General features: G+C 39.9%; 1 protein-coding gene across 2 annotated transcripts; it reads left to right on the top strand.

Moving 5' to 3' along the window:
- The first annotated feature begins 479 nt into the window (after positions 1 to 479).
- On the top strand, positions 480 to 14,621 carry LOC145349166 (calcium and integrin-binding family member 2-like). 2 transcript variants are annotated; one of them, XM_080197577.1, is made up of 6 exons: positions 480 to 530; positions 4,683 to 4,717; positions 7,431 to 7,542; positions 8,264 to 8,411; positions 10,587 to 10,782; positions 14,600 to 14,621. In XM_080197577.1, the coding sequence occupies exons 1-6, from the start codon at positions 480 to 482 to the stop codon at positions 14,619 to 14,621; spliced, it is 564 nt and encodes a 187-aa protein (XP_080053703.1). The 2 variants fall into 2 exon arrangements, with proteins under 2 accessions (XP_080053703.1, XP_080053715.1); XM_080197589.1 differs by lacking the exons at positions 4,683 to 4,717; positions 7,431 to 7,542.
- Positions 14,622 to 15,037: the final 416 nt, after the last annotated feature.

Consider the following 15,037-nt stretch of genomic DNA (forward strand, 5'->3'; position numbering starts at 1 on the left):
TATTCTGGTATTTGGTTGGACACCTGACAATTTCAGGAAATGGCATGGCGAATTGTTAATTTGTTATTGACAGCATCCAGCACTTGAGAGCAGTGCAATAGTCCACAGTTTTACACTTACAGTAAAACAACAATGGTCAAAGAGTAACTGGTGTAATATTACTTAACACAGACAAATGCCAAAACAAGCATTAAAAATAATTTTTAAAGTGAAAGTCAATCTCCCGCTTGCACGCTGTGATTGACCTAATTGAGTTAAAAATCACTTGTATATTGTTGTCAGAGCATTTGACATCAGACAGCCCCACTTTCTCAAATAAAACATTAGCCTGAAATTGGTCTTTGTCACTAAAACATTCTGTTTTTGCCTGGATCATTCCAGTGTGGGTTTCGTTAGAGAAATGTTTGAACATGAAGTTATGAAATAATCTCCAACATTATCTGATATGGGCATGTACAGATTAAAGAGTTATATCCAGAATGGGAAATAAACAAAGTGTATTTACTGAAGAACAGTTGGATGAATATCAGGTAAACCTACAAAGTAGACTATATAATGTAATATATGACATTATCACATTTATAAAAGTGCGTATGAATGTATAGAATTATATTGTTATAGTGCGAGAGCTGTCTTTGGTAAAGCAAGCCATGTAGCATCAAATGGTGGAGAAGACTTAGAATTCCTCTTGCAAGATGTACATGATACGATTATTAATGATATTTTATGTTACATGATTAGTAAGTTAGTAGAGGCATGGTGGCACCGTGATTAGCACTGCTGCCTCACAGTGCCAGGGACCCGGGTTCGATTCCCAGCTTGAGTCACTTTTTGTGTGGAGTTTGCACATTCTCTCTGTGTCTGTGTGGGTTTGCTCCCATAGTCCAAAGATATGCAGGTTAGGTGAATTGACTGTGCCAAATTCTCCCTCGGTGTACCCGAACAGTGCCAGGGTGTGGTGATTAAGGGATTTTCACAGTAACTTCATTGCAGTGTTAATGTAAGCCTACTTGTGACTAATAAATAAATAAGCTTTTTAATAAGTGAACTAACAGTTATGGACAAGAAGCATCATTCTGTGCTGTGTCTCTAAGTGGAGAGAAGATTGTGGATTTCCCTAAGTCAAAATCATTATTGAGATAAGATAAATGCTGGATTCTGAAATTAATAAAACGCTGGATAGGTACATCAGAGCAACCAGCATCTGAAAGAGAAAAATTCAATGCAGCGTTTTGTTAGGACACCTCATCAGAATTTAAAGTGCTGGAATTCTATTAAGCAGAAGGACCGTCTGTTATATTATTGAGTGTTTCACATGAGTGATATTGAGGAAAAGATGAATCTAAATACAGATTTTAGTATGCAGTTTATGAATTTCACTGATTCTTTCTTTCGTTTGCGTTTTATAGTTACGTTGGCTGCTATGTAAAGGATTTTTAGCTGTGTAATGGATGCTGCATTACAAGCAAGTATTTCCCAGTAAACACATCTAAGCTGTTTTTTAAAAAAGCTGCAGTAGTGACAAAATCTTGTTCATCCAGCAATACTATGATTGTCTTCCACAAAAGTGATGAAGGAGGGCTCTGGCAGTGCTGATAACAACTGACATATACAGACTCAAATAAACTCAACACAAAAATTAAGTTGAATTCTCGTCATTTTCATTGCGTTAAAAATATACCTCCTCTATCTGTGCAATGCAAAAAAATGCCAACGAGACAAATTTCATTGTAGATTCCATTCTTACCTCTTTGTCAAAAATTTAATTTGCCATTTACTAAGAGGAGATGGAAGCTTTTTGGGTCGATCATGTAAAGAGTTTCTGCTGCCTGATGAAATTAGAAATACTAATAATTACTGTTTATATTTCAGATTTCCAATAATTATAGGATGGTTTTATGATTACACTTAGGATGACATGGTGGTGCAGTAGTTAGCAGAGACCCAAGATCAATTATGGCCTTGGGTGACTGTCTGTGCAGAGTCTGCATGTTCTCCCCATGGGTTTCCTCCCACAGTCCAAAGATGTGCAAGTTTCGCTGATTGACCATGCTACAATGGCCATTAGGGCGGGAATTTCCAGCCTTGGGGCGAGCATGGCCTGAAATTCCCACCCAAGGTCAAAAGACCTTTGCATGGTCTGCACTACAATTCCCGTGATGGACGGGACAGGAAAATTCCACCCTCAGTGTCAGGGAGTTTAGCAGGGTAAAAATGTGGGGGTTATGGGGATGAGACCTGGGTTATTGTCACTGCAGGCTTGATGGGCTGAATAACCTCCTGCACCCTAGGGATTCTATGAAAATGGTCCTTATATTAAGTACTCAGCTTGAATATGTAGTAAATTAGTAAGTTTATTTGATGCAAATCCAACATTCTCTTGAAACTAATGGGAAGATCCTGTATCTGTGTGAGACTCTCAGTATTTATTCATCATTACAAATTGCTGAATTGTTCATGTACTACTAACGCTGTGAACTTTCTATTACTCTTCTCAACAAATTTTGGGAAATGATCAATTGTTTTTTGAAGAGTTTACAAGCAAATTCCCCCATGTACAATATAGAAATCTCCAGGCAACCCAGTGAAGAATGCCAGAGTGCAAGATAGTGCATAATTAATGCACAGGAAATGGTACCAGCAGACAATACTTCTATGGTAAAATTCAATTAATGTGTAAGACCTAATGGGCAAAATGCACTTAAACTTTCTCAAAGCTGGAATGATTCACACAGCTTAATTGGATAAACCTAAAATGTAATTTTAAATAATATTGCTTTTAAAAATCATATTTCAAGAAAGATTGTTTTCAGAGATTTTTAGACTTCTTTTACATTAATACTCTATGCAACTCATCATTTGAGGCTTAGATTGAAATTGGTTATTTACTCACTTAGAATTGTCAATTATCTGTGCTGAATAGCAAAAGTTTAAAAAATCCTTTATTGCAAGTAAAGTGGTGCATATCTTCATTCTGTGCTGCCAGCTCCTGTTAATCCTGGAATATGGGGAAGAGATGGATTATCAATCCAGAAATTCAGCTCGTGTTCTGGGAATCCGGGTTTGTACCCCACCACGGCAGGTGGTGGATTTTGAATTCAATTAAAAAAAACCTGGAATTAAGAATCTACTGAGGACCATGAAACTATTGTTGATCATCAGAAAAACCCATCTGGTTCAGTAATGTCCTTCAGGGAAGGAAATCTGCTGCCCTTACCTGATCTGGCCCACGTGACTGCGGAGCCACATTAACGTGATCGACTCTCAACTGCCCTTGGACGACTAGGGTTGAACAGTAAATGCTGGCCAGCTAGTGATGCCTAAGTCCCACAAATGAATAAAAAAAAATTACGGCATAGGCCACACTTTACAAATAACTAAGAACAAAGTCTAGGCTAAAAAATGTTCCAGATCTGGAGACTCCTTGAATGGTTTAGTTGTTAAAGACATTTCTCAAAGTGGTTGATTGTTCTATGAGCCACAAAGCCCGCAGTTTGCCATTCTGATATATAACGCACTTTCTAGTAGAACAGCAATCATCATCAGGAAGCTTGCCCAGGTTTCACCTAGCTGAACACAAAGACAATGGCCCAGATTTTCCTCCCTGCGTTGACTTTGCTGAGTTGGGCAATTTCCTGCTCTGTTTGAACCCGCCCTACAAAAGTGTCCATCTGCAAGTTGGATTTTCAATTGGTGTGTGAGGGCAGAGGGGAGGCTTTGAAATTTTCAACCATTTCTGAGATTTCTTGCCATGACAGAGAACTGCAAATACAGGCCATTGTGGTCAGATAGCACACCCTTTTCCTCGCTATCAGCTGTGGCTTTTGACCAGGTTTTCACTTTGTGGAACATCTCTGTTTAGCCCAAAGCAAAACTTCCAAGCTACTGCTGGCCTTTTATTTTAGTTCTCATTCTTACTCCCACTCTGATCCCTTTGTCCTTGGCCTCCTTCACTGGAACTCAACATAAACTGGAAGAAGCATCTCTGCCAGGATTCTCCCAATAAAAAAAGTGAACAACAGGCTTAAGTGGCAAGCTGAATTCTACCAGTACAATAGTGAAGAAGAGAGAAACTTGCTTTTTTATGGGATCTTTCACAGCTACAGAGCATCCTGATGTTCTCTGCAGCCACTGTAAGGCTTTCAATAGATGTTAATACATGTGACAATAATAAATCAAATCAAAAAGTCAAAATCAGTTAATATAATCTGATATAATATCAGACTCATATAATCTGGGAATTTTCCAGCCGTTCACAACAGCAGGATTCTTAAGTCCCACCGGAAGTTTGGCTGAGCGCCATGTTCTCCATCCTCACTTGCAGCGATGGTGGGGGGTGAATGGCCAGAAAATTCCAAACAGCTTCTTTCCTTGAAACCTTGTTTTGTTTATGGTTATTGTGCAAATACATACAATAACATGAATAGCATGAATAGCAAAAGTTAGAACATATAACAAAAATATCCCCAATGCCTGAACTTGACCACTTTTGATGAACCAAGTAAATGTTTCAAATTGTTCGAGTTAAAGACCATGCAATGTTCAGTTTTCACCATAACTATATTAGAAAGCCCACTGAAATACTTTGGGATTTGGAATAAATATATAATTTACAAGTCTTTACCCATGAGCAACTGAAAAAGCATGGATGGTTAGATATTATTTTGTTGTTTGTTTTAAAGGATTGCACTGTCTTCACAAGGAAAGAAATTCTGAGGTATGTTTAAGCATGTTATTCATATGTATAAAAGGCCAAAAGTTAGTGTTTAACACATTATGTTAAGTTGCTCTGTGTTATTAAAGCAACAGTATAAACCAACTTAAAATGAGAAACAAATAGGTGGCACCAAATATCAACAACTTCTGATGAAGAAAATGGTAATCGCACAACTCATATCAAACGTGTAAATACATTGCCAATATTCTCCTGAATGGTGACCCTGTGTGCAGAAATATGCAGCCTGCAGTAAAGATTACAGCCAGTGCAGAATGGATGATGTAAGAAAAGGTAGTCACATCTGTGGCCAAAACTAGGAATCCTCTCGACCTGGGCAAAGTTGTCAATGTATGAACATTTGACAACATTTCAAAAGGTGGTTTACAAAACTTTTTTTAATGAAAATATAAGAAATAGGAGTGTCAGTGTGAGTCCTCAAACACCTACCATTCGACAAGACTGTGACTGACCTCATGGATTAATTTAACCTGAAATATCCTGATTGTCATCTCTGAATGTACCTGTTAGGAATTTCAGTCTGTCAAGAATATCATTTGTGGTTCAAAGGAGTCAGCAGCTTCCATAAGTATTCCCTTACGTGTTGGAGGTAACTTACGCTGCCAAATAAATCAACTTGTATAATAGAAAGAATCATCAATTATGCTGTCTGATTATACCTATTGACCAAACAACTTTTCGCCAGCACTTAGATTGGGTTTTGTCAAAATGATTTGCAAAGAGGCCTCATCATAGCCTTGATGCAGTCATGGACACAAAAACTGATGGGTATAGATAGAATGAATGCAAGCAGGCTTTTTCCACTGAGGCTAGGGGAGAAAAAACCAGAGGGCATGGGTTAAGGATGAAAGGAGAAAAGTCTAACGGGAATATTAGGGGGGGTTTCTTCACGCACAGAGTGGTGGGAGTGTGGAATGAGCTGCCAGATAAAGTGGTAAATGCGGGGTCACTTTTAACATTTAAGAAAAACTTGGACAGGTTCGTGGATAAGAGGGGTGTGGAGGGATATGGACCAAGTGCAGGTCAGTGGAACTAGGCAAAAAATGGTTTGGCACAGACAAGGGCCAAAAGATCTGTTTCTGAGCTGTAATTTTCTATGGTTCTATGCAAGACAAATGATGAGATAAACATCATTTGACATCATGACAGCATTTTTAAAAATTCATCCTTGGGATAAGACCGTCACTGGCAAGATAATAATTTTGAAAAACTGCCTTAATAATTTGTAAGTGGCAATTACTTGCACTTTTCCAAATGCCCATAAGATCTATCAAGATTACTTCAAAACTAGCTTCATGTGAATTTACTGTTCTACTATTTTCCAGCATATCTCTTAACATATTTATAAAGTAAGCTGTTTGTTAAGCAATTTTTGATCCTTAGATCCTTTGATCCAACTTTGGTTAAATTTCACTTATTTCATGCTTTATCTAAGACTAGGGCTATAAAGAACAATGGGGATGAGTTTGTTTCAAGGATTGGCATGAGTTGTAAATTTGGGATGGGAGTTATAAAGGACAATGGGGGTGGGTAGAGGGACATAGATTGGCATAGAGCATATGAGAGGCCATGAAAGGTGTGTAGGGCAATGTCAGTTGGCATAGTTGGAGCATGTCGAGTGTAGCAGTGGAGGGGTTAGCAATGAGGGCTAGAAGGCTGTTTTTCATTTTATTGTTTTTTTACATCTGGGACAAAGTCCCAAAGCACCCAGATGGATCTTTTAAATAGCTGACCGCTGCACCTGGCAGCCCTGTAACTTTCTCTGCATTGTTTCTGAATTTGATGGGTCTGACTCTCATGAACACTGCCTCCCAGGATGAAGATCTGAATATTCAGCATGCTTTCTTCCAAGTCAGGTTTGCAGAGTTGGGAATCTGCACTCCTGATTTGGGAACAAAAATTCTGCCATTGAATATATTTGAAGCTGGGTTGGACGATTTTCAGCCTTTGAGAATCAAGGGATATGGAGAGTAGATGAGTAAGTGAAGTTGAGACAGAAGATTAGCCACGGTTATATTGAATAATGGAGCAGCTCAAAGGACTAGATATCTACTCCTATCTCATATGTTCTTATATTTTGTTCCTCTTTCTTGTTAAAGACGGCTATAAAAGATTGAGTAAATACTACTTCTCTATTCGCAATTTCAGTTTTTTATAGTCATTTTAAATTCTAAACTACAGGTACACTCCTCTAAGTTGTGCCACCTTTGGGCATCCCCATCTTGCTGGAATCAATACATATTACATACTCTCCTAACCTCATTATTACACAGGATTTGAGCTGCATGGAATTCATTACCTCTTTTTAGTTGTTCCTTCCTCCTGTAATTCTTTAACTTTTAAATATCTGATATAGTTTGTTTTTTCTTATATTTTTTCTAACCTTCTATTCTTCATCTTGGATTCGGAGTTTGTAAAAATTTCTCTTGTATTGGCTGGAATGAATTTTAATTGTGCTCCCACCACATTATACTTCTTATATTCTAACTGCAGAGTTTCCCAATCATAGTGTTCCAATTAATCTTTTTAAACCCATTTTGCAATCTTTGAAGCTTATAGTTTTGAATCTAATATTTTCTCAATTCAGCAGAATAAACTGGTGTGTTTAAGTGCAAACTTTTTCACTGGTCAATATTTACAATGTATAAAAAAATTAATCCATTTGGCTTTGTCACTGGTTGCTGTTTTCTTTCAGGTTGTATCACAGATATCGTGCGCTGGCACCACAGATTGTTCCACGTTATTTCAATGACAGTGCAGATATCAAACTACCTTTGGAACTCATCAGCAAGATGCCAGAGCTGAAGGTATCAGTGAAAGATTAGATGGCAATAAGCTTTCACCTCTCTGGTTGAGATTACTTCACAGTAATATGTTTGTTCCAGTTTAAAAACTGTCCCATAAAGTCCAAGTGAGACATCATAGTAGTTAAATGCCAAGGTACAGATGCAATTTGTCCTTAATGCAGGGCAAGGCAAAGGCTGCCAACACAGGCAGATTGGAACCCAATTAAAAAGGTAAGTTGTAGTTCAGGGACATGATCAGTAGTGTGCCACAATTTTAACTGAAGAATTAGGCAGCCCAGATGCTAAATCCAGAATCTAAAGATAACAGAAACCAGTGTTGGACCAGAGGAGATTCGGGCAAGTGTTTTTTGCTTACATATTTCCTGAAGATCTTTGTTCTCCAGAAGGACCATTGCTGTATTTGTTTTTGAAGGAAGCTATTTCCTCTACTTGTGAAAGAAACAAATAATGCTAGACTATGATCCCTAGGAATGGGCTTAATGTATTGAAATTGCCCTTTTTAAGTGTATGACTATAAAATGATTGTCACTAGGATATTTGACTGGTGAGAGTGAGAACTAATTCCACCTTTGATTACTATCCAAAAGCAATTTCCAATGAAGTTCACAGGTCAACAACAACAAAAAGTCACCAATACACATTATTTCAGGACATGATCAATTCTTGGTATACCTGTAATTATGCTTTACCATCAGAGTTGCTAACTTCTTTCTTTTTCTAGGAAAATCCCTTTCACCAAAAGATTCTTCAAGTATTTGCTGAGGATGAGCAGGAGAATATGACATTTAATGACTTTCTAAATATGTTCTCTGTATTAAGTGACCTGACACCTCACCATTTAAAGGCATACTATGCATTTAAAATTTATGGTAAGTATCCAAGTGGTGATTAAATTGTGGTAACAGAATGAATAGAAATCTTCTGTCTATTGCTGGTTACTCAAATTAAGGGCTATATGGGGAAGCGAGACTACATATAATGAGAAAAAGGTTTCGCGTGCAAGAGATACCTTTTCTACCAGAGTCCTCGAATAACAAGTACCACTGAAAATGAGCAGTCGACCAGCCTTGTAATTCATACCTGCAGCACAGTTTAAGAATAATTAATTGAAGTACGGTATTTCATGAATCATTGCTCATTAACCCCTTTTTAGACACACTTCCTATGCTAGATACACTAGTGAGCCTTGGATGCAATTTTACGTAAATGCAATGCATTAACATTGTCCTTAATGTTGTTGAAGTATTGGGCCTGATTTTACTCCCACCAGGCATGTTTTTTGGCTGGTTGGGGGCTGGGGTTGGCAGGGCAGGAGCATGTTAAATATGACAGGTGGCTCTTTCCCTTTCCCCCTCCCCTTTGACCAGGCTCCCATAATAAAGGGGGTGGGAATACGCTAAAATCAGCAAGTTGCCTGCCATTTTAAAAGAAAATATTTTCAACAGAACTTGACCAAATTAGTCATACATGATGATGTATGATGGATCATACTCTGACTCTGATGGATTGCATTTCTAAACATCCTGGTGGGGAACACATGTTGTTTCAATGGAGGAGGCTCAACTCACCTGGCCAGTGTCAGGCCTGGAACTTAGAAACTTGGTGGTGGAATTCCTGGAGAACTGGCAACCAATTAGAGAGTGACAGCCTTGCATTGCCAGCAGCAGCACTGGGATTGGTGCTGCTACAGATAGTGCTCCCCGATCCCCACCAGGAATCATTGTTGGATTGTCATTGGATCAGGTGAGAGCAGGCAGAATGGTGGTGGTGGGGGGATGTGGGGGTGTTCACAAGTTGGGGGTCAGGGGTTTGGAAGGTGGATTTCAGTGGTGCTTGCTGGTACGGTTCTGGCAAGCCCAGGAAAGCTGTGCGACTCCCAGTTAATCCCTCAACTATCACTACATTGTGGTGGGGTCAGAGATAATGGAAGTAAATTGACTCATTAATGAGCATAAATGACATCCTGCCACTAGTGGGTGCGTTTTTCCCTTTCCCATTTCAGACTTAATTGTGAGAGGTTTTACCATCGCAAAAAAATTGTGCACAACCTCGCCTATGATTAAATGGGCCTAGTCACAATGTTTGCTACCATGATGGACATGAATAAATTCTGCTTGTAGAGTCACAAAATAGTTAGAGACAGGAGGAAGCTTTTCAGTCCATCTACTCCATGCCTGTCCTCTGCAAAATCAATTCAGCTAATTCCTCCAGCTCTGCAAATTTTCTCCTCTTGGCGCTTATCCAATTTCCTTTTAAATGTCATGATTGAATCTGCCTTCACCATCCATTCAGACAGTGCTTTCCAGATCCTAATGCATTTCCTGTGTAAGGATGATTTTTCTTGTGTCACCATTGATTCTTTTGCCAATCACTTTGAATGGGAGTTCTTGGCTCTTGCGCCACCAAGAACTCTCTATTTATTCTCCCTAAACTCCTCACAAGTGAAAGTACCAGCTTCTCTTCTCTAAGGAGAACAACCCCACCTTCTCCAATGTACCCAGTTAACTGAAGTCCATCATCACTGGAAACATTTAAATCATTTCTGCACTCTCTCTGAAACCTTCACATCCTCCCTAAACTGCAGTGTCCAGAGTTGAGCACTCTACCCAAAGTTGTGGCCTAGCCAGTGACCTATCCTCTAGCCATTCTTGTTCTTTATCTTATCATTCCTACTGTGGCCATTTCTTCTCATGGACTTCTTCCCTTTGAAGCATCAGATATGCCATGCTCATCTCTGCATCTGCCTCCTTGTCATTCCATCCATTCCAGGATATCAAAATCAGCAATTCTTAACCTTTCTCACTTTCCTCTTCCTTCCACAATCCACAGGCTTTTGACACCCAATTTACTTTACCAAACAAGTGCTTAAATTCACCTCATCTCCTCTCCTGCTTGTTTCAATGTTTGGTGGTTTCTCAACAAATGAAAATCAAACTGTTCAACCTATATATTTTTTAAAAGCAAAGAACAAATTAAAAGCCCCACTGCAAAATTCCCTAAAAGGTGAATATGTATTCCCACAATCTCCATATCTTGTTTTACAGACTTCAACAGCGACAACTTCATTTGCCAAACAGACCTAGAGGTGATGCTCAGTAAACTTACAGGTGATGAACTGTCAGGTGAAGAAGTTCAACTGGTTTGCACCAAAGTAATGGAGGAAGGAGACTTAGATGGTGATGGGAAGCTTTCTTTAGCTGACTTTGAGTACATGATCACTCGTGCTCCAGATTTTATGAGGTAAATGTAAGGCAGCTGATAACAGCTATCTTTGCTGTTATCTTTTTTCTTTTGCATACTTTATGAAAATACTGAATCATACAGAATGTAGTTCAATAGCATTTGGTGCTGATGGTTGTCTGGTCATTCAAGAGGCCAGTCCCCCATATCTGAGCTTTTCTAAAAAGCACCTGCAGTTTGACACCATAAGCCATACTATGAGGAACATTTACAATTTGACTGCCTGGTTGACGCTGAAATAACTGATCTCAGCAAGGTGTTCAATTGGAGTTCTACGATTGCAAGGGGAATATTAATCTTAAATCACAACATAATGGCACCAGCAAAAAGTACAATTACAAGGGCATCAGCCAAGCACTCTGGACAAAGCACCCTTTCCAGTAACTTACACGTTCACTCTCTCCACCACTGATGTACAGTGACAGCAGTGTGCCCCATTGCAACTCACCAAGGCTCCTTTGACAGCATCTTCCAAATCTGCAACTGCTACCCCCAAGAAGTACAAGAGCAACAAGTGCATGGGAACATAAGGATCTGCAAGTTCACCTCCAAGCCACTCACCATCCTGACTTAGAAATATATTGCTGTTCCTTCACAGTCCATGGAACTCCCTCCCTAACAGCACCTATACCACATGGACTTCTGCAGCTCAAGCTCACCACCACCTTCACAAGGGCAATTAGGGATCAGCAGTAGTCATTGGCATAGACAGCAACGCCCACATCCCAAGAAAGAATGAAAAGACACAGCCAAGCTGCATTTAAAAAGCAATTTAATTACCTCTACTTAATTACTCGCTGGAAAAGAAGTCAGAAAGATTATGAAAATACAAGCTGCAATTTATTGTAGCTGTTATTTCAGGAGAGGTCAATAGTGCATTTTAAATTTATGGAGCACAATAATATAGCAATGTACAGATAGTGGTGATAAAAGCCTAAGAAAGCTACTCGTCAAAGAATGGATCTGAAGTTACTGGATACAAGCCATTTTTCAAATTGGATATGTGGAAAATTTCTGATTACTTTGTCTTGTGGCTACTCCAAATTACCGATGAATAAAAGAATCAGAACTTGCATTATTATAGCTGGTTGACCCAAAGTATTTTATAACCAATTAAATAGACTAGTCATTTAAATGTTGTGGCCACAAGAGCATGTCAGTGGTTGAGAATCCTGCAGTGAATAACTCAATTCCTGTCTCCCCAAAGCCTGTTCACCATCAACAAGACACAAGCCAGGAGTGTGTTGGAATACTCTCCACTCGCCTGGATGGGGTGCAGCTCCAACAACACTAAAGAAGCTCAACACCATTCAGGACAAAGCAGTTTACTTGACTGAGATAAGTGTTATGGTTCAAGTCAGAAACTCCAAAGTGTTTCATGAAGCCCACCTGAATCATAAGTTTTGGATCTTGAATTTGGCTAGGATAAGCATGATATATTTCACTTCAGGTATGATTCAAAAAAGCCCCTAAAGGAGCTTTTATCAAACGAAGTTCATTGAAAGAATATGGTTAACATGTATGATAATAAAATAGCAAGAACATTTATCAATTACAAACAAGGGTGGCACGGTAGTACAGTGGTTAACACTGCTGCTTCACAGCTCCAGGGACCTGCGTTCGACACCCAGCTTGGGTCACTGTCTGTGTGGAGTTTGTATATTCTCCTCATGTCTGCGTGGGTCTCCTCCGGGTGCTCCAGTTTCCTCCACATTCCAAAGATGTGCAGGTTAAGTTGATTGGCCATGCTAAAATTGGCCCTTTAGTGTCCTGAGATGCATAGGTTAGAGGAATTAGTGGGTAAATATGTAGGGCATAGGGCCTGGGTGGGATTGTGGTCAGTACAGACTCAATGGGCCAAATCGCCTCTTTCTGCGCTGTAGGGTTTCTATGATTCTAAGAAACTAAACAACCACTAAAAATGTATAATTCTTAATGAATATCTCTAATGTGTTCCAATTAAAATCCATATCCAATAACCAAAACCCTTCAAACAGGTTTATCACTGCACTGGCTAAAGTTCACATGATACTGGTATCCAACTCCCTGGGCTGAATGCTGATTTCAAATGATCCTGAAAACTCAGAGCAGTTTGTAGTTATCAGCTCCCCAAAACAACAAAGCACAGATTCTTTGCTGCAGCATGACAACAAGCCTTTCTTTCAGCTAACAGGTCAAATTTTCAAAGTAAAACAGAGAGAGGAGACTTATTTTCCAGCTTGCTTCTAAGGTTGCCTCAAACACTGCAGCTAAAATGAAACTAAAAACAACCCTGGTCACCTGACTGCCCACAGTTTGTCTTTCTTCCAGCAATGACATCACCCAAGGCTGTGACCATGATTTAAAAAAACTCTTAAAGGTACACAAACATCACATAAAATCGATCACTTATGCACAGTGAACATAAGAACATAAGAAATAGGAGCAGGAGTAGGCCATCTAGCCCTTCGAGCCTACCCCGCCATTCAATAAATCATGGCTGATCTGTCGTGGCTCAGTTCCACATTCCCGTCCTCTCCCCATAACCCTTAATCCCCTCGCTTATCAAAAACCCATCAACCCGCATCTTAAAAATATTTAGTGAGGCAGCCTCCACCACTTCAATGGGCAGAGAATTCCAGAGATTCACCACCCTTTGAGTGAAGAAGTTCCTCCTCAACTCCGTTCTAAACCGCCTCCCCTTTATCTTGAGGCTGTGCCCCCTAGTCCTACTGTCCTTTCTGAGCGGGAAGAGTCTCTCCACCTCTATTCTATCCATCCCATTCATCATCTTATATGTCTCAATGAGATCTCCCCTCATTCTTCTAAACTCTAACGAGTACAAGCCTAGTTTATTCAGCCTCTCCTCATAGCTCAACCCCCTCAACTCCGGTATCAGCCTAGTAAACCTCCTCTGCACTCCCTCCAAGGCCAAAATATCCTTGCGTAAGTGTGGTGACCAAAACTGCACACAGTACTCCAGCTGCAGCCTCACCAATGCCCTATACAGCTGCAGCAAGACCTCCCTACTTTTATATTCAATCCCCCTCGCGATGAAGGCCAGCATCCCATTAGCCTTCCTGACCACCTGCTGCACCTGCAGGCTGGGTTTTTGCAACTCATTCACAAGGACCCCGAGGTCCCTCTGCACCGTCGCCTGCTGCAGTTTTTCGCCGTGTAAGTAATAGTCTTTCCTACCATTATTCCTACCAAAGTGGACCACCTCGCACTTGCCAACATTAAATTCCATTTGCCATTTCCTGGCCCATACGCCCAGCCTATCCAGATCCTTCTGCAGACTCTCCACACCCTCCGCGCAATTTGCCGTTCCACCAATCTTGGTGTCATCAGCAAATTTCGACACCATACACTCGGTTCCCTCCTCCAGATCATCTATATAAATGGTAAATAGCTGAGGCCCCAGCACCGACCCCTGGGGCACTCCACTAGTCACCAACCGCCAATCCAAATAGCACCCATTGACCCCCACTCTCTGCCTCCTATTTGACAACCAATCCTCTATCCACACTAACACCCTACCCCCAACTCCATGCCCCCTTACCTTCTGCAATAACCTCTTGTGAGGTACCTTGTCAAACGCCTTCTGAAAAACTACAGTGTGTACCATATAAAAGATGTTAGTTACAGTGAACCACCAAATGGGTAAGTCATCTGACTTCACAATTTGTCACTAATGTGCAATGAGGAGATCCATGCCTGGGCAAATCAATAATGCCATTTTACCAGCCTGAAGGCTTTGGAATGATGTTGGTACTTCAACTTGGGTTAGCTTTTGAAATTGTAAAACAAAATTTTTGTGAATTTTAATTTGCAACAGCACTTTCCACATTCGGATCTGAAGCATGAATATTATTGAAAACCATCAGCAGCAGCATCGTTTCTGCTACCAAGGAGGAATCTATGCTATTTAAGAAGCCATCAATTTCTTTGAAGCAGAATTTCTATTATCTATAAACCAATATATTTCTCACAAAAGAATGAGCAAGTCAACTTAATCAAAGTGTCTAAACTTACACTTTTCTTGAACTGCATTTCATTTAATCTGAATATCAATGAAACACAAGCATAATCCAGGTCGAAGGATAACTTGTAACAAAATGCAAAATTATTACTGTAAATCAAGCCAAAAGAACATGTGCAGATAAGGTTTTGGACATTTCTTCCCCTCTTCTTCCCATTGAACTACTCCGTTGGATTGAGGCATCGCCCAACATATAGATCTCTGAAGGCATCCTGTTACAGACAGCACGGTGGC

This window comes from Carcharhinus amblyrhynchos, chromosome 1 (assembly GCF_965287045.1).
Source record: "Carcharhinus amblyrhynchos chromosome 1, sCarAmb.v2.hapA, whole genome shotgun sequence".
NCBI classification, from domain to species: Eukaryota; Metazoa; Chordata; class Chondrichthyes; order Carcharhiniformes; family Carcharhinidae; genus Carcharhinus; species Carcharhinus amblyrhynchos.